This window comes from Sprattus sprattus (assembly GCF_963457725.1).
Source record: "Sprattus sprattus genome assembly, chromosome: 5".
In the NCBI taxonomy this organism is placed as follows: Eukaryota; Metazoa; Chordata; class Actinopteri; order Clupeiformes; family Clupeidae; genus Sprattus; species Sprattus sprattus.
This window is the reverse complement of record NC_137924.1, coordinates 30,348,603-30,368,555: the sequence shown is the minus strand read 5'-3', so window position 1 is coordinate 30,368,555 and position 19,953 is coordinate 30,348,603. Positions and strand designations below refer to the sequence as shown.

Below are 19,953 nucleotides of genomic sequence, written 5' to 3'. Positions count from 1 at the left end.
ACATGTGAGTAACTTTTTCTGAATGAAAGAGACCCCTGCCAGAGAGCAGCAGAATCTGGACTTAGTCAGGGTCAAGTCTGCCAGACCTGTATCAGTTCCTATGTGGTCCTGCACATAAGACTACATCCCATAAAACCAGCTGACAGCTCTAACATTAAGTATGCATTCAATGATCACATTGTTTGTAATACACAAATGTTATTTGTCTCTTTACGTTGTGTAGCTTGAGATAAAAGCGTATGTTTATTGAGGTGCACGTTTTATTACCAAAAAATGTCACTTGAGCTCCTTGGAATGTGCAGTCCTACTCTAAACAGCCGTGAAGAAGAATCGTCTCATGTAAATAAGGAGGTTCAGCGGTGATGGAAATAAAAGATCTGTCTCCCCCCCCCCCCAAAAAAAGAACAAAATAGAACAAAACCAGAAATACAACAACTGAATGTGCATTTCACAGCATGTCTGTTTGCCAGTGACACTCAAAGTTCAATTTAACAGCCAAGAGACTGGGTCCTGTCAGTGACCGCTACACACACACAAAGAGACACACACACACACAAACGGTTCTTACGCCTCAAGCAGATGACTGTTGACTTGTGGTGTTTTAGGCACTCGCAAATGTCACACAGAATGAAATGTGTCAGTGTGAGAGAACTAAACATATTTCATGCATATGATTGGCTTTGGTGTTCCGTTGATTTTCACAGGCACATACTACCATTCGATGTCCGATATTTTTGTATGTCTATGCAGTGTCACAGTTTGGTTTGTCATTCATTAGAACCTTGGAATAATTTAGTTGGCGTCATCCATCTAGGTCAGGACGACGAAAACAGATCTTTTAATTTAAACTGTGGATCTTGGTACCCTTTGTCCACCAGGTTCCAACAGGTTCTCCTTTTGTTTGAGAGCTCAGAGGACATACGAAGAGAGAAAAGACTGGTGAAGAGTGTGAGTGTGACTCATCCAATCTGGCTTTGCTGTCTACTCCAGCCACAGCTACCTTTTTGATGTCTGCACTGAAGATTTTTTAACAACTTGTAATGACTGTCATTATTTCCCACTTCACAAAGGTAGCCCTGGCAGTTTTTTTTTATTTATTGTTTTTACTCCCTGTTAAAAAAAAGAACAAAAAACTAAGGATGAAAAGAAAGATGAAATAAAAGCAGACAGAGAGATGACGGGGGTTATGTGATTTTGTTCTGTTACGGTTCCAGGATTTGAGAATTGTCTTTGAAATTACTTGCAGTGCCTTGCAAGCCCTGAAATATCATACCCTGCAATTTCCCCATAACACGACATGCAGCAGCGCAGTAATAGTATTATGCACATAAGGAAGACGATTGCCACTGCTGTAGAAATCTTAGGAATCCCTGAGCTATCCGTGGAATATCTTAATAGACTGGCAGTTTTTTTGTGATGGATAGTATACAGCTGGAAGGTATGTTATGATGTCCCTGTTATGAACAGTCTGTGTCTACTCTGTGCTGGCATAAATGCACACCCAGGAAGTGGGTTTTGGCAGATTACACAGATAAGATTTGAAATCAGATAGCTTCTGCATCTTCTGCTTGAGGGAATGCTAGAGTTTCAAATGTGCATAAAGTAGACTCAAGTCATTTGTTTTATTATTCCCAACTCTTTTGTTAGACATTTACAAACTGTAACCAAAAAAAGTTTGATTTTAGGAAACAAATACATTAGTGTCTGTTTTAGACACACTTTGACTTGTCTCTTATGGTCGCCCGGATCCAACTTTAGCCACTTTAACTCACTGCTGAGGTCATGGCCCTTGTGAATCATACAGTCATGTAACAACAGACACATCTGGAATGACACGGCAGTAAAGAAGCCATCATGGCTGACTCTCTCGACTTTTGCTCAGACTTCCCCCTTCTGAGTGGTTTGACAAGGCTGTGGAGGTTTAAGAGTCTCGCTCATTTGTTGCAGAGATTACACAAGGACAAGCCAGAGTTTTCAATTTTTGGCTCAATCCCTGTATCTCATATTCAGGGACTTGTCAGAATCCTGTGCAGAGTTATTTCCTGAAGTGTAGCCACTGACAACACCTAACAAAGAAATAGACTAAGAAATCAGCAGAGAGAGCGAGAGCGAGAGAGAGAGAGAGAGAGAGGGGGGGGGGTCCCCCTTCAGAGAGCAAAAGAGAAAAAATACTTAGGGTAGGAGAAAACCTAAGTGGGATAAAGAGGGCCCCTAGATAGAGAAAAGAGAGAGTGAAAGAGAAGGTGGGCAAGAGAGAGAGGGATAAAGATAGAGTAAGTGAGTGAGAGAGGGTGAGATTGAGAGGGAGGAATGAAGGCAAATGAGTTCATGGTGAACTCTCAGTGACCTTGTCTCCCAGGCAAAGCTGTTATTGTGCCAGGTTCTGCTTCCCATCGATATCAGCAGTTCAAGGCTTGAATTATTTAACGGTCAAGCGGCCAGGTATACCTGCGGCCCTGCACACACACACACACACACACATACACACACACACACAAACACACCCAGACCACCAGCACCTCTCCTCAGCGTTAATGCTTATGTGCCTCTCCAACTGGGACAAGCTGTTTCAGACGCACACGTGCGTTTGTGTGTGTGTGTGTGTATATGTATGTATTTGTTCGTTCAAAAGGCCTCTGCACACCCAAAGGGAAAGTCATTCACAGCAACCAAAAAAACCCCATTTATTTTAAATAAATATATGCTGTATTTATCAGTCTTACTGTTAAAAATGTCCACCTCATGACAGACCTTTGAATTGACTTGGACTGTTGAACAGGAACCAATACAACTGGAACCGATACTGGAACCAATGGAACGATCACTCATATGTAGGAACTTCCCAGTGTAATGTCTGGTAAAAGCATCAAGGCATTTCAGAACAGTCATGTGAAATATTAACTTGGAGGTCTATCCCATCTATAGTCTTTGTCAGTATCAGAACTGTGGAGAAGTAAACAGATTTAATGAAAAAGCACCCTTACCCAACAACAGCCCATTAAGTTCCATTCCACAATGTGTTTGATGGGTTCCTCATGATGAGTCTATTGGCCATGTGAGGGTACCGACACTATCTGAATCCAGTCTAATTAGAGCTCAAGTAGCCTGCCACTGAGAAGAGAAGTGTGTGTGTGTGTGTGTGAAAAGAGGGGCCACTTAAACAAAACACCCAGACTCAGAGGGTCTGCCAAGCCGAGTCAAGTCAGAAAAATGTAAGATAATAAAGTCTGAGATAGAAAACACACATGAGTCAACGTCTGTGATGAGATTTATCCCCGAAAAGAAAAACATGTCCACATGGAGGTGTGTATGAGAGTGTGTGTGAGAGAGTGTGTGTGTTGGTGTGTGTGTGTGTGTGTGTGTGTGTGAGCAGATCTGTTGACTGAGAGACGGAGATGAATGGAACTGAACGGCTCACTGTTGTTTGATGTTGATTCTTGTAATTGATGTCATTCTGAATATAACTCCTGCCATCATGATGCCAACTCGAGCTGGAACATAAGACTGAAATAAAAGGGTCTTACATTGTGAGTGTGTTTCTGTGTGTTTGATGAGCTGGCTGGAGTGTGTGTGTGTGTGTGTGTGTGTGTGTGTGTGTGTGTGAATGTATGAATGTGCAGCTGTATGCGTTTATTGGTATGTGTGCGTTTATGAGTAAGTGTCTGTGTATGAGTATGCATGTATGTGTGTGTGTGTGTGTGTGTGTGTGTGTGTGTGTGTGTGTGTGTGTGTGTGTGTGTGTGTGTGTGTGTGTGTGTATGTGTGAGTCATCATCCGTTTCCAGGGACCTCTCGGCCAGCGTCTTGTTCTCTTGCGGTCAGCTTCTGCGGTCTTCCCTGCCCTTTGCATCAGTATCTGCTCCGGTTGATGTGCCCAGCACGTCCTCTCTGCCTGCTCCATCCCACAACACAAACAAACCTCATTCAGACCGCACTGGACACTGGAATAAAGTAATTAGTCATTCTTTTTCTATTTAAGCCACATCACTATTATCGTGACGGAAAGTCTTCCCTTTGCTCAAAAGCTTCCCATTCACTTAAAAACCACTCTTAGTGGATCTACGTGGAAATTAAGCATCAGGGACATTACCAACACTTATGTTGAATCTGCCACTAAGAGGGAGTTGATATGAAGAACCTCGTTCAGGGCGCAGCACACTGTGGCATTCGTGTTGAACACTGGGTACACGGATAGATTCCCCAGCATCAGCAGATAAGAGCCCCTCTGAAGCGGCTGCCGTGATAACCAGCCCTGATGAATGCATAATGGGAGGCGGTACAAACTGTTGAATAAATTCATAGGCCTCAGACGCTCTCCAGGGACCTCGCATTTGTCATCTAATCAATAGCAACACCTCGCTGTTCAAACCAATCGAACACATTGATTTTTGCTTTTAATCTAAAAGACAGATGCACAGTGCCTTCCATAGACAGACACACACACACATACACACAGAGACACACTGACAACAATGCACACGCACACACACACGCACACACACACACACACACACAGAACAAAAAAAGTCACATAAATCTTTTAAAAATCTCTTTTTTCGTAAGAGTCCTGAGCCCCATTATTCGTATTCAGCCCCCCCTCCAGGTAGGCCTCAGCGGATCCTCAGACTGTAGTGACCCTCATGACCAGCTCTCGGGTGCTGGTGCTGGGCTGCCCGCGGGGCTCCTGGGGCCTCAGGTGGCTGAACAGCTGGCGGAAGTGCTGGTTGGGCCAGGACGCCCCGTTGCCCTGGGCGACAGAGTTCTGTGAGTCTGGCCCCGCCCCTGTTCCCTCGGGCGACGCTGCTGCCATCGCTGCCACCGCCGCCCAGGCGGCTGATTCCGTGGTAGGGGTCAGCGCGTTGATGATAATGGGTGTGGGGCTGGACGGAGAGGCGTCCGGTCCGGCTTCGACCCGCTGATGCAGCAGCGACAGCGTCCACTCCCGCTCGCCAGTCTTCACAGCCTCTTTGTCCTTGTTGTCCTTGACTTTGTCATAGTTCAGAACCTTCCACTGCTGATTGACAGCTTGCCATCGGTGGAATATTCGGAACACGGAAGGTCCCTCGTGCACAATCAGGGCTGAGGGCAGGAGGAGACAGAACAGGAAGTGAATACCTAAGCCCAATGCACAGCTCAACAGAAGGCTGTGTGTGTATCAGTGTGTTTTATCACATATAAAAGGTATACAAATAGATGCCAATAAAGAACATTATATGACACAGATGTTAATTCAAATCTCAAGAGAGGAACATGTGACCATGGCAACATATTAACACATCTGGAGAAGCAGATGCTAATACATACGTGACAGAAAAAAGGATCATGTGAGCATCTCAACATGTTGACAAAAGGCACATGTGTTCCATAGCCGAGTGGGCACTAGACACTCAATGATGCTCATGAACTCAATGAACTCAAGGTCGAGATTCTCAGATGTCTATTGGTTTCGCTCCATCAAACTCCACAGGCTTTGCCCATAAATCCAATAGATCATGCCAGTTAAGGTCATCCTAAGTCCTTCACAGATATTTTCTTACACAAACCACGGTGAAGACCATTAGACCACCTTAATTCCTATATGGGTTGTCTGAGAATAAAAACCCTGGTAATGAATATCTGAGAATATAGACAATGTTTTAGACCACCCTAAGTGCTTGTATGGATACTCTGGTTAACACCACCCTACATGCTATATGATTGGGAGTACATATCCAGACTTTCACTGTCACTGAGCTCATGTGAGCCCCACTCGAACAGCTACAGGTCATTCAGTGCACACACACACACACACACACACACACCGCACACACACTCACACACATACACACACAGACGGCTCAGTGGAAACAGCCTCTCTGCTGTGAGCTAGCGGGTGACAGAGGGAATGGATTTACATGAGCAGTTATTCAGTCCTACAAATGATCACAGAAAGCTGTTTATTTATGACTTTAACACAACGCTGCTTTGTCCTGTGGAGATACCGTGCTCGAGATGGGATCTGTAATGAGACGATATTTCACTTGCTGTTGGAGTCCTAAGAAGCCTCGTTCTGCGTCTCTCAGAAATGAATTATTTACCCTCTGAATCACTCCACCGGCAGTTCCAACCCAGGGAAAAAAAATAATAATCTATTGATTCACCAGAGAAATCTGGCAGCATGGAAAACTGCAATTAATTTATCAGAGTAGATTCATTTTAGGGGCTTGAGATTACATTTACTGTCAGAGAACACACTATACCTTGACCTTTACTCACACGGCAGAGGCTCTTATCTAGGGAGACTGACCATGCACGTGGGCTATACATTTCATTGGTTCCTGTGCCTCCTGGGTCATGACCTCATGACCTTGTTAACTGTTTGCCAGTTGAGCTTCAGGAACATTACCAGTTTTATTGGCATAGAGCTCACTAAGGAGCTTTGTGATGGGATGTCTGGATTTTATCTTACCTTACATCCTATATCCCATTACCTCAACACACACACACTTGCACGCGCAAACACACACACACACACACACACACACACACACACACACACACACACACACACACACACACACACACACACACACACACACACAATGGCTCCAGTATTACACACACACACGCTTGCCTCCAAAAGAATACTACAAGCCATACTTTACACTGCCGTAGTACTATGGCAAAAAAGTACATATTTTACCCAGATGCCCGTTCTATGTCACACAGGCAGTGTAAAGTTCAAAAAGTAACCATCCAAAACTTTACTTTTAAGCTCTTCTGTGTTCTCATCCATCATCTCCTCACAATGTCCTCTTTAAATAAAAAAGTACAGTATATGAAAAAAAGAAAGAAAATCATCTCTCTGTAAGAGCCCTCTATACGCCCCCCTCTCTCCCTCTCTCCCTCCCTCTCTCTATCTCCCTCCCTCCCTCTTTCTCTCTCTCTCTCTCTCTCTCTCTCTCTCTCTCTCCATCTCCCTCCCTCTCTTTCCCTCTTTCTCTCTCTTTCCATTTCCCGATAAGAGTGAGGTGATACTGCCTCTCCCTCTCCCTCTCCCTCTCTCTCTCTCTCTCTCCCGATAAGAGTGAGGTGGCACTGCCTCTCCCTCTCCCTCTCCCTCTCTCTCTCTCTCTCTCTCTCTCTCTCCCGATAAGAGTGAGGTGGTACTGCCTCTCCCTCTCCCTCTCTCTCTCTCTCTCTCTCTATCTCTCTCTCCCGATAAGAGTGAGGTGGTACTGCCTCTGCCTCTCCCTCTCTCTCTCTCTCTCTCTCTATCTCCCGATAAGAGTGAGGTGGTACTGCCTCTCCCTCTCCCTCTCTCTCTCTCTCTCTATCTCCCGATAAGAGTGAGGTGGTACTGCCTCTCCCTCTCCCTCTCTCTCTCTCTCTATCTCCCGATAAGAGTGAGGTGGTACTGCCTCTGCCTCTGCTGCTTCTCCGCGTTTGCCACTGTCTTCCAGGTGACAAGTAAATCTCCTTAAAGACGGAAGATAATGATTCCTCCGCTTTGGTTGGCTTTCCCCACAGGACATTATCCAACATCCCCACTCCTCACTTCCTGCTCCCTCTCACCCCCCCCCCCCCCCCCCGCACCTTTCTTTTCTCACACTGTCTCTGTCACTCTCTCTCTCTTTCCAGCTCTCTGCCTTTTGCACATACACTTCTCATCACTTCCACTCTGGGGGCTTGACACCCCCCCCCCCCCCCCTAAACACACACACACACACACACACACACACACACACACACACACACACACACACACACACACACACACACACACACACACACACAACCACACACACACACACACACACACATACACACACACACACAGACACACACACACAGGCAGATATTCTGTTGCTTCCTTCCTATGACTCACAGAAGGTCATACTTCCATTGTAACTCCCTCTAGATATTTTTTTTTTTCACAAATAACAGTGATCTTCATTGAATCTTAATATTGACTGTCACTGTACATAGCACAAAATGGAGGGTAGCAGGGACATGATTAAGGTATTGAAGTGTTACAAAGACATATTTGAGTCAACCAAAGTGTAGTTTGCCACACAGAAGAGTTCAATAGTTCATTCTTACAGAATTCTTGGGAGAACATGGTTCTTTGTACTCAGAGACACGGTTCCTCTGTTCCGAGCTGCGGGGGGTTTCTACATGCTGTTGAGAGGGTAGGGAATATGAGCCGACGATCACGGAAAACAATAGAGACTCCCCAAAAAAATCCAGAGAGCCATTTTCACAGCACAAATGTATGCTAATCACACCGGGGCTGTAGGTACAGTGATTGTGTTTGCCGGCTAAAACTTCACTTCCCGGGAGAACATATCTGTAATTCATCACTGTTTCAACGAGTCTCTCTCTCTTTGCACACACACACACACTCACTCACGCACACACACACGCTCACACACCATGAATCACACTCACTTACGAACGCACACACACGTACACCCCTCGGGTGTGGGGTGGGGTGTGGGGTAGGGCTGTTTTATCATAATAATATTCTCCCCTGATGTGGGTCAATGAACAGCGGCTGCTGGAGATTAATTGGCTCCTCTCTCTATTGTGTTTTACTATGCTGCCGTCCTCCGTGTCCTCTGACTCCCGTTCGATAAATACTTCATGAGGGGCCCCAGGTCTCACACACACACACACACACACACACACACACACACACACACACTGCATGAGGGGCCCCAGGTCACTTTGCCATTCGGGAGAACATGATTCTCTGGAGTGGCGGTGCATGCCTGAACTGCACCAGCCAATTGCCTCTGACATCTAAGGGGTAATTTCTTTATGAAACAAGACAGCTTGCGAGAGAGAGCTCCACAGGCTGCGCTCGTAGTTTATCTTCACATAGATCCTTGCTATAATGTATCATTGTGTAGAAGTTACAGACATACACTGATCCACGTAAGCATCTACATCATGACCTAAACAACTCAAATATTTTGCTTTAGTTCCATTTAACCTCATCAGTATCTTTGCTCTGTATACCACAAAACTTACCTTATGGCTCATATAAACTATAAGCGGAGAGAAATATACACTTTTTCAGTCTGAGTGGGTTTTATTGGTGTCTGTCCAAATTCTATTATACTGCTGCTCTGCTCTCCGGTTCTAGATGATTAAATCTCACTCTGTATAGTTTTAGGGCTGCAGTGGTTCTTTTGGCAGAACAAACATCATTGCATTATGCTGTCAAAGATTTACATTAAGGTTCAGTCACATAAATGTTTCACTGTAGTTAAGATATACAGCACACATGCTACGGTGCAAAGCTCATACACAAACACACATACACACACACACACACACACACACACACACACACACACACACACACACACACACACACACACACACACACACACACACACACAAACCATGAATACACAAATACACATCAAACACAATTATACTACCCACAGATGCAGACCACGTCCAAAAAAGTTCTTTTCACTTCATGCACGCACATCAAACACACAAACACACACACACACACACACACACACACACACACACACAGTCACACTCACACTCACACACACACACACACACACAAACACACACACAAACACACACAGACTTTTGCTCACCGATGCAGACCACGTCCATGAATCCGTACATGCCGTAGCAGATCTGGAAGAGCAGGTCTTGCCGTTGCCACTTGGCTGAGGGACTCAGGGACGACCAGACCAACCAGGAGATGCTGGCGATGAGGAACAGCGATCCCAAGATGGCCGCCGCTATCTGCACCTTCTCTATGACCGTCAGTGAGATGGCCTGCCACTACACAAAACGGAGAGGGGTGGTTAGAGGGATTTAGATTTATTTTTTTTACAGACGCTTTTACCCATAGCAACTTACAGTGTGAACAAGGTATAGGCTGTTAAGAGTTCTCCACTACTAATAAGTCCCAGGGGGGAAGAATCACTCTTGGGACAGCCACCACTTATGAAAGTACAGATGAAACAGCAAAAATGTTATGAACCAGCTGGTGCTGATGGCTTATAGTGTCACATTAAGAGTTACTGATTTACCTGCAGTGGGTTCTTGGTGCTGATGGCTAATAGTGTCACATTAAGAGTTACTGATTTACCTGCAGTGGGTTCTTGGTGCTGATGGCGATGACCTGGTACTTGTAGTAGCACAGTTCACAGGCCCAGGATCCTCTCTCACTGATCCACTTGATCAAGCACGGCTGGTGAGTGCTGCGCACGGAGCCATTGCAGCGACACGGGTTCAACAGCTCCCCCTACAGGCAGGGAGACACCTGCACTCATCAAAGGATTCCTCGAGATTCTCAAGACAAAGATATCAATTCCCCAAGATCTCTGTTTTACAGTGTTAATAATTAAAACAGATGAAAGTGTCAGATGTTAAACTCCTGCACTCAGTCAAAGGTTTCCTCAGGTCACATGCTATCTAAGATCTCTCTTTTACAGCATAAATAGTTAACTCAGAGAAGAGTGTAAGATGTTTAAAATCCCAGTTCCCTTTGCAGAGCATCCAAAAAACAAAGGGTTCTGGTGTTTTTGCATGCGGATCCTATGGATGCAGACGAGGGGTTTGGGGAGAACTCACAGCCTCTCTCCTCATTAAATCTCTTTCAAATGAACTGTTCTTCTAATTGAGCTCAGACTGCCAGACATGCCTCGGTGAACGTGCCTAAAAATAAAACCACTCCAAACAGCCTGCTGACAAATTAGAGCCACTCAGTTAAGTTGCAGTCCTCAATTATTGCTAAAGGCTGTTGATATTTGAGCTCAAAAGCCAATCAAATTGTACCCCTTCCCCTCCAAACTTTTGAAGTAATGCATTGATTGGCTGGGATAGTGTATTGATTGTTGATATTTGAGCTCAAAAGCCAATCAAATTGCACCCCCTCCCCTCCAAACTTTTGAAGTAATGCATTGATTGGCTGTGATAGTGTATGGATCGGTCCAAGCCAGTTTGTTTGTTTCCCATTTACAGAGCCAGGACTGTGTACGAACACCAGAGTTTCTTCGAGCATGCAAACAAAATGGACACCTACAGGACCGTGAAGCTAAATGTACTGACTTTGACAACAATATATGAGAATATATGAATGATGATATATGAATAATATATAAATGTATTAGACTGTCGCACTTGTGCGTTAATAACCCCTCTGCCCTTATCCGACTCTGCCTGTTCACTCCTGTTGTCTTCTTCCTCTCTCAACATTCAGAGTTTTCCTCTCATGTGTGTCTTCACCTGTGACTCATGTGCGATGGCAGTCATTTCATGCAAATGTTTTGAAACTAAAACAACAACAACAACAACAACAGTTAATCAACTGAACAACTGAATAAGTATCAGGAGGGCTGGAGAGTGTGAAGCCTTCGCTGATTATGCCATGTCCTTACTCTGATGCAGCATGTGTGAAAGATAGAGTGGGGAGATGCATGCTTAAGCATCCAAATACCAGCGAGGAAAAGCGGCAATAAAGTGACCAATAGCCATGGATATTACTACCCAAACCAATTAAGTAACCAATAGCCATGGATATTACTACACAAACCAATAAAGTGACCAATAGCCATGGATATTACTACCCAAACCAATTAAGTAACCCATAGCCATGGATATTACTACACAAACCAATTAAGTAACCAATAGCCATGGATATTACTACACAAACCAATTAAGTAACCAACAACCATGGATATTACACAAACCAATAAAGTAACCAAAAGCCATGGACATTACTACACAAACCAATTAGGTAACCAATAGCCATGGATATTACTACAAAAACCACTCTCTGCATAAGTAAAATAATTAAGAACCTTCCTAGTTCAGGCAAAATTCAAATTGCAGGGGAAACTTGAATCCAAACCACATAATATTACACGTCTGAACATCTGTCAGCAACATTTAAAGACTCCTATTCTCAACAGGGATCTCAAATTTAGTTCCAATGACTTACGCGTGGGGAATCAAGATGAAATATGGCAACTTCCACCTCACCAATGTGAGGAATGTACGCTTGGTGCCGTTAACCACTCTTAGTGAGCGCGTCAGTCTGCGCTAACACCCTTGTCTCAACACATTCGGTTGCACCTGGGTGTGACATCAGGCAATCCGGCTCTGTTTGTACTGGGAGAAGGGCTGGTTTCATCTGCAGTGTGATTTATAAGGTAGAAGCACGGAAGAAATAAATGTCGGAGTTTTATGGGATTTGTAATTTTTTCTCGTTTTGCTTTGAGGACCTATTTGGACCCGAGAGTCATTGGAAATGCATATGGGTGCAGAGGAACACATGTACACATGCACATGCATGCACAAGCACACATACACAAGCGCACACACACGCGTGTGCACACATGCTCACACGCACGCACACACCATAAAAGCAACAGTGCAATAAAATGTAAAAGCTGTGATTTGTGTAGGTGTAGGACAATTCCATCTCTCTTTAAAGGGACTCTTCATATGAACTTAGCAGTGCTTTGGAATTTGGTTGGGCAGGAAGTAGGGACACATGTTTCTCCCATTACCGTCAGTACAGGCACAGAAAGGCCTGGAGCAGCATACCACTCCAAGAGAAAACACACACACACACACACACACACACACACACACACACACACACACACACACACACACACACACACACACAGACACAGCATAAGACTCATATTGTCTTTTGTTATGACATATGTACTTGGTTTGTCAGTCCACATGTTTAAACCACCAGGAGTCATGGTCTCTTCTCTCCAACCTAAACAGCCCTCCCTCCGCTGGTTGTGTTCCAACGGTGCAGGCTGTTACATTCCTGCGCTGAGCGGCATGGGCATCTCACACTGTGAACCTGGAGGCTATCACTACTGACAGAACGAGCAATTCTCAGCCCCCTCCACCGGCTCTCCAACCCCCCCCCCCTTTCCCCGCCCAGTGGCGAGAGGAAACTGGGAGGGACAAGTTCTTTTACAGATGGACACGGTGGGAGTAGCTTGGCGTGAGGTGTGCCGAGCACCCGGTCCATCCAAAGACGCTCTGGCACCGGAGCAGCGCAGGGATGGACCGTGGCCAAGAGCAGCGCCTGCTTGTGGTCTTGTACCGCCACACAGGCGCGGAATGAGCTGCAGAAGCGCCACTAATTACTTCAGTGTCAATGAGAGCGACCCGTTAACTCACAGTCTCTCTCTCTCTCTCTGTCTCTGCTCCTTCTCTTTCTCTCGGGTCCTTTAGAGAGACGTGGGAATGGAGTGGGTTTGACAGTTGATAGCACACACACAGCCCTCTGCCATGTCCTTTTAATGTGCTTCGCGAGGGACGAGTTGGATGTCTAAACTAAAAATAAACGATTCCTCGATTGGATGTGCATCAGAGGGGTTCTTCGAGGCCGCATTCTGTTTATATCTATTTATTAATAAAGGGGCCTTGGCAACGCCACATAAAGGGTGACAAACGGCAAACCAGATTGATGTCCCACAGGGAATAACAACAAAAAGTGTGAAAAACTGTTTGCCAAACAACCAAACCAGCCCAACGGTTCTCCTGCAATGCGACTGACTCCAGGACATATCTGGCCCACATTTGGCACAGATCAGGCCCAGATACGGTTCAGATGCGGTCCGACTGCTCCTTGAGATTGTAAGAATAACAGCGCAGTCATTGTCTGGCTGACATCTGCAAGAGGAATACCAGTGAAGGGGGGGTAAGTGGAAGCATAATACTGGCAAAGTTAAATCAAGATGAAGACATATCTGCCTGGGAACTGAGCATCACAACAACAACACAAGAAACAAAATGATGCAGGGAATAAAGAAGGTGCTCCTGCACTGACCAATATGGTACACTTGAGCCCGCAGCTTTCTTCCCCATCTCAAAGAGTACTGTTCAGTCATCCACATCATCAGTTGGCAGAGTGTGACCGTGAGTGCCTTAATTATTTGATATTGAATCGTGCAAATTGAATGACCTGTTGAAGCGAGCACAGTTACAAAGAGCCTCTAAATCCTCCGATTAGAGCGTTTTACAGCTCCCTAACCATACCCCTGATGAGCTCTAATGCCAGCCCTGGGGTCAGATGAGATTTAAAATTATGCTGGGTTGCCCGGGCGACAGTCGTCCAGGGTTACCTCTGCGCCAAGGTTTATTTTGAAATTATTGTTTATTGTGATCAAAACACGATCCAGTTCATTTGCAAAAGGAAAATTTCAAGGGAAATGGCAAATAATGCGATGTCTTTCCCTGCTGATGCCTCGACCTTACTTCTTCAGCCTTAATCCGTTAGTCGTTGGCCTCTGTGACCGCCGTCCTTTCTTAGTCATTGCCGAGGTGACGGCCTGCATGGAGACAGATTGACAGTGGAGCATGTAACAGGATTTGCACATGGAATCCAACTGTGTCTCTTCACTCTGTCATCACTAAAGGTCCTCTGATGCATGAGTCACTTCCGCAGACAAACTATAATGGCGAGTTAGTTAAGAGAGAGAGAGAGAGAAAGAGAAAGAGAAAGAGAAAGAGAAAGAGATTGCAACGGGGACTCTGTGGCATTTCGCAGTAAATTGGTGGATCAAATTCATCCCGTATCCCTACGTAGGAGTTCAGCAAGCAAGGCTAACCCAGCGCTGTGAGCGGAAAGAGGATCTGGATCCATTACAGGTCGATAAATAATACAAGAGGTCTCTGTCTCCACTGTCTGCGCTGTGCAGAAAACAAAAGCTCCACAGAGACCCCCCCCACCCCAAAAAAATGCACAGAGATGACTAGTAAACAGTTCGGAGATACTGAACATTCCCCAGGTGGCCAAGTCAACATACCCACACTCACACCTACACACTTAAACAGTATACACTCACACCAACACACTCCGAAAAAAATAAACATGGATTGTGCTGTGGACCAAGAGCGCTGTGAGGACAAGCCCACAGGATTCTTCAGAGTTCTGAAGAGTCATTCAATGATTCTAAATAGAACATTGAACTGTTAACTGAGTCAATTTGGGAAAGCAGCCTCAAGAATCCTGGAAGCTTTAACTGTTTTTAAAGAGACTGAAGACCGAAAACAAGCCACAGCACCCTTGAGTTTTTGAAGTGTTTAGAAGGCGCTGCACTCATGAAACAAACCATCCAACTTCATTAAAGAAAAATAAGCTTTCCAGCCCAGGCAGTCTTTCTTATAAAGACAGACAAAAAAACTCTCTGCAGGAAAGTCTCATGGGTGTTTCTGTCGCTCCCATCCACTGAGATGTTCCCCCCTCCCCAGCCCCTCTGGGATGACAATCTGTGCCAGTAATCCGTAACAGACACTAAATCTTTACTCTGTTGTCAACGGGAGTCCCACTCCAGTGATGTGAAAACACAGGAAATCATCTCAGGGAAGCTCTGATTGGGCAGATGAAGGGTCATGCAGCGAGGGAGAGGATGGCATGAGCTCTCCAGGTTTTGGTGACGCTCGAAAGTGTTTCACCCTACCCTACGTTCACCACTTCCTGCGATGAAGATGATGATGACAAAATGACGATGCTTTGGTATCTCTGTAGAAACGATTATGCGTGTGTGTGTGTGTTAGAGAGAGAGAAAGAGAGAGTATGGGAGACTGATCAACCTGTCACTAGGCACCTCTATAAGCAGAGAAAGATCAAAGAGAAGCCTGGGAAATGTTATTAATGAAACAAAGTGGAGAAGGAGAGAAGGGCTGTGATGCGTGGGACTCCAGTGCCTGAGCCTCGCCAGGGAGCCAGGCTGGGAGGGACGGACTTAGCGTCCTCGACTGACAGATCAGGCCGAGGAAGAGAGAGAGACTACAAGCACGAGAGAAGCGGAGCGCAATATCGATAACTCTCAAAGGGCACCCTCCCCGCATTGACCTCTCTTCAGATCTCCCTGCATTATTCCACTTCATGAACTGCATTTAAGATAGTACGTTAACCAAAACAACTCTCGGTGGGGACAACAGTGCGATAAATAATGAAGTCACAATAAAAACACATAGGCTAATATATTGTGGGCCTGGTGAGATGGGAGAAACTGTAATTCAGGGTGTCTCCGCCACCACATTAGTATTCACTGCTGGTGCAGCATTTTTTTAAACAATAACAAGGCCTCAGTGCCGCAGGTTACAATTTCATAATTGGAGAACACAGCCGAGGAAAAAAAACACAAAAATAAATAAATAAATGGTTCTGTCTCCACTGAGACAGTGCTTTGCCTGACAGCTCTGTGGTGAGAGTTTATCAGAGTCTGAACGTGATGTGCCTGACTAGATTAGCCCATGCAGCTACCCCGGCGCTAGTTAGTGCTTAAGGCCAATTTAGGCTACAAACAGTGGTCTCCTCCGAGCAGACGCAACAGTGGGCCACAGACAGACACTACAGCGACAGGATGAGACCGGAGAGGGAGGGGATAAGGGAGGGGTTGTCCAAGGGTGGGTTGGGTGGTGGTTCGATAAGCAGTGTTTGTCTCGGACACCTGGTGGCATTTGGCTTCAGATAGACGTGACTGATCTCCTTCCAAAAGTTAGAGAAGTGTACATAATGTTTGCAGCATGTGCACATGGCATGAAGAACTTGCATAAGTCCTAAGGGTGTGGGCGGGAAAAGTAATCACCTATCTATAGTTATTTTCTGAGAAGGCAACAGCATGGTGTCTGGTTTGCCTTTGACAAAAACTGCAACCAGGAGTAACAAGAAAAAAAGCCCTAAAAGCAACCTACAATGAAACTACGACTCAGCAATAATTAAAGTACACAGGGTGCAGGCAATGACTAAGTCGCCATTGACGCATGCCCTCCTCATGCGTGTAATTGCTACTAAAAACTCCTTGGTACCCGTTTCTGCTATGAGGCATTATGCTTTAACAACCCCCTGTGTCGCGTTGATTAGGCTAATTGACCAGAAAAGTTCAGTTTCTTTTTCAACTCACGGTTACATTGTGTTTAAAAAAAAAACTGCACCACAAACCAGAAGTGAACCACACTATGATTCGTGGTCATTCTCTCTATATGACCAAGTAATGAATTCAAACCCAAAGTAATGACTGCCTCATTAGCGTAACGTAGTTTGCTCCGACTCACTTTAGGCTTTATTTTCAAATAACTCCGCAAAGTGTATTTTGTGTGGAGAAAGGAACGGACTGGATCTTTAGTGCAGCGCCTACCTGTATCTGGGTAAGCTACTCTCTTAACACTAAATTCAACCATTTCTAAGGCAAAAACTCAACTGACAATCTATAAACTGATATCAAGTCAAATATGTTACATTGTCAAGTCAACACCAAAATCAAATCCCACCACAGCCTACAGTCAGTGAAAGACATACACTATGTTGCCGACTTCAAAAGTAACATTTATCATTGAGGGCGTTCCAGCAAAACTGGAGGCTAAGCATGCCTGTGTCTCGCATTTAAGGGAACAACGTATCCCAGAAATGCTCAAGACACCCTTTCCCCTTAACACGTTAAGAGGGTTCGGTGTACGTCACACATTCCGATTCCCATACCTGCTCCGGTCCCTGAAAACATATCCTGCACAACGGAGTCCGCATGCCGCTCGTGCAGCTGATGAGGGAGAACCGTTCCTCCCGCTTGGGGAAGTCGTCAGGGGAGACCCTGAACTGAAACGCATCCGAAGGTTCCTCCGCTCCCGCCTCGGTCCAAATCGGGGCTTCTCGGACCCCCTCTGATCCCACAGCCCCATCTAGCTGCGGGGCAACCCATGGGTCCGACGGATTGACTCCTATTAATGTGTTGTTATTGACATGCGAGTTGGCTCCGCTCTCACGACGCTCTGTTGTTTGTCCAATCATGGGGTTGAGGGTGGGTGGCGGTGCCGAGGGCGGCGGTGGCCTGAACAGCAGAACCTTCAGGTCACTGAACAAAACGCAACAGCGGCTCTTCAGCATACCGGCGCTGTGTAGTTTCAGATGGAGACTCAACAATGTCCGGCACCATGTAACAACACCAAGGACTAACAACATGTGCACATTTCACAGCCACGCGAATAAAATAAAGTTGGTAAAAGCCACGGTAAATAACAGACCATGTTAATAATAATTCCGTCAGAAGTTTATATTGGAGAGAGTAGGTTGTCACGGATAGACTGATTTACAAAAGGTGTTTCGGATACCATGGTGTTGAAATATCACTGAAATGTCTCCTCAGTGCCAAAATACACCAAACTCCTTTCGTGTCTTGCTGAACATGTATAGGGTGGATAGGTTGGGAATTGTATAAGCATGCATAAGAGGCCATAAGTTGTTCAAAGAATCAAACAAGCGCTCCCACAGCCTATGGTTCGAGCTCCTATTTATTTAGAGTATAGATTTAAGTAGAGAACACTAAAATCGCCTTTAGTCTGTTTCCCACGTCGTTCCTTGTCGCGAGTGCATAAAGGTTGACAAAAAAAAAATACCAATCCTTTCAGATCTTAGTGCTCCGCAATTTAGAAATCCGCAGTTTTTGTGAGATGTTCCATACATTTACAATGCGTTAATCTTCATCTTCTTGTCTGTGCATGTGCATGGGATCGCAACAGTTAGACACCCTAGAGGGATTTAAAAATCCAGGCAATTATATCCCATTATTGGTAAGAGCAAGACAAAGCAGTTTTCCGACCCCCTTGTCGACGACTTCAACAGAAACCCTCAACGGAAGTTGCAATATGTCTTCATCAATTAGCGTAACTCCTTCTTATGTTTGGCTCTTGCTTGTTTCGGGTCGTGTGAGCTACTTTAACATCGTACAGGATCACGGTTTTCAGGAGACGCTTCAGGTGAGAGTCAAATCAAAACCTCGCTCGTTGGCGCTGGTCCAGGCTCACCGTAGGGGGGCATTTTGGTAGCAATTACAATCCTGGAATCTATATCACGCAAGGGCGATGCAGCGGCGAGGTGTAGGGTGCCCGTAGCTCCGTGTCCAAAGACCCACGGAAACTGTCCCCGTGTCTGGAATAACGGCGTGGAACCTGTGGTGGCTATAGCGCTTCGCTTATTGGGTACTGGAGGATGCGGCAGCTTCAGCACCATGATTCCTGGGACAGCTCCCAAGCACGTCATACCTCACGGAGGGATGCTGATGCGGGAAAGGGGGGCGAACACGGAACAGCGCTTCTCCGATTGATCAGATTAGGCTTCCTTTAGGTAATCGTCCCTATCTATTCACCCACTTGCACATCTAATCTAAGCACTGTTCAAACTAGAAAGAATAAACCATGCAATCTATAGGTTATGACACTACCCACGTACATAAAACAGCCTAATCTCCTGAAGGTGAACAAGAAAAGACTCATGCATGCATGTTTTAATTTTTATTTTCACTTCAGTTTGAAGTAATTTATTATTCATGATTCGACATTTCTCTCACGCAACCGCGAAGGTAAAGCAATTGGGGTGGTGACTGAAGGCTACAATCCCTCCCATTCCTTTTCTCACCCATGTCCGCACATCTTGTCTGACTGTGACTCACGTCAACACACACTGACACGGAGTCACGAGAATTTCCAATAAAATAGGGGAGAGTGGGGTAGGATGAGCGTGATATGGGGTCCCAAAAAAGTGGTTATGTGGTTCAAACTTGCCCCATATTAAGGTAAATTGGTCCAGCTGACCGAGTAAACTGAGCCATCTGAAAAAAAATATTGTATTAACCAGATTTTAAGTCATTCTAAATATAATTATTAATAATTAAATTCCCCATTCTGCTGATTCTATTGGTGTTCATAAACATTAGAACGAATCTATCTACAGTTTTTAAACCTGAAGATAGTTTGCCAAGTCTCTAGGATTAAGAAATAGACTTGGACGTCTTAAATTGAATGACATTTTTAGTGTTTGAGGAACATTCACTGATTGCTTGTATTGTATTTCACTTTCAGTGTCTCAACTGTATGTTTGGCATATCTGCAAACTTTTTTTTTTCTATACACATAATATAAACACCAACATATAACATAATGTTCTGGCTATCCATATAAT

General features: G+C 45.1%; 1 protein-coding gene across 1 annotated transcript; it reads right to left on the bottom strand.

Annotated features, from left to right (window-relative positions):
• Positions 1 to 4,620: 4,620 nt before the first annotated feature.
• On the bottom strand, positions 4,621 to 19,035 carry LOC308366122 (E3 ubiquitin-protein ligase MARCHF4-like; the record flags this gene model as incomplete). Its single annotated transcript, XM_080839758.1, has 5 exons — positions 4,621 to 5,078; positions 9,605 to 9,797; positions 10,108 to 10,263; positions 17,482 to 17,948; positions 18,801 to 19,035. The coding sequence occupies 5 exons, from the start codon at positions 19,033 to 19,035 to the stop codon at positions 4,621 to 4,623; spliced, it is 1,509 nt and encodes a 502-aa protein (XP_080695884.1).
• Positions 19,036 to 19,953: the final 918 nt, after the last annotated feature.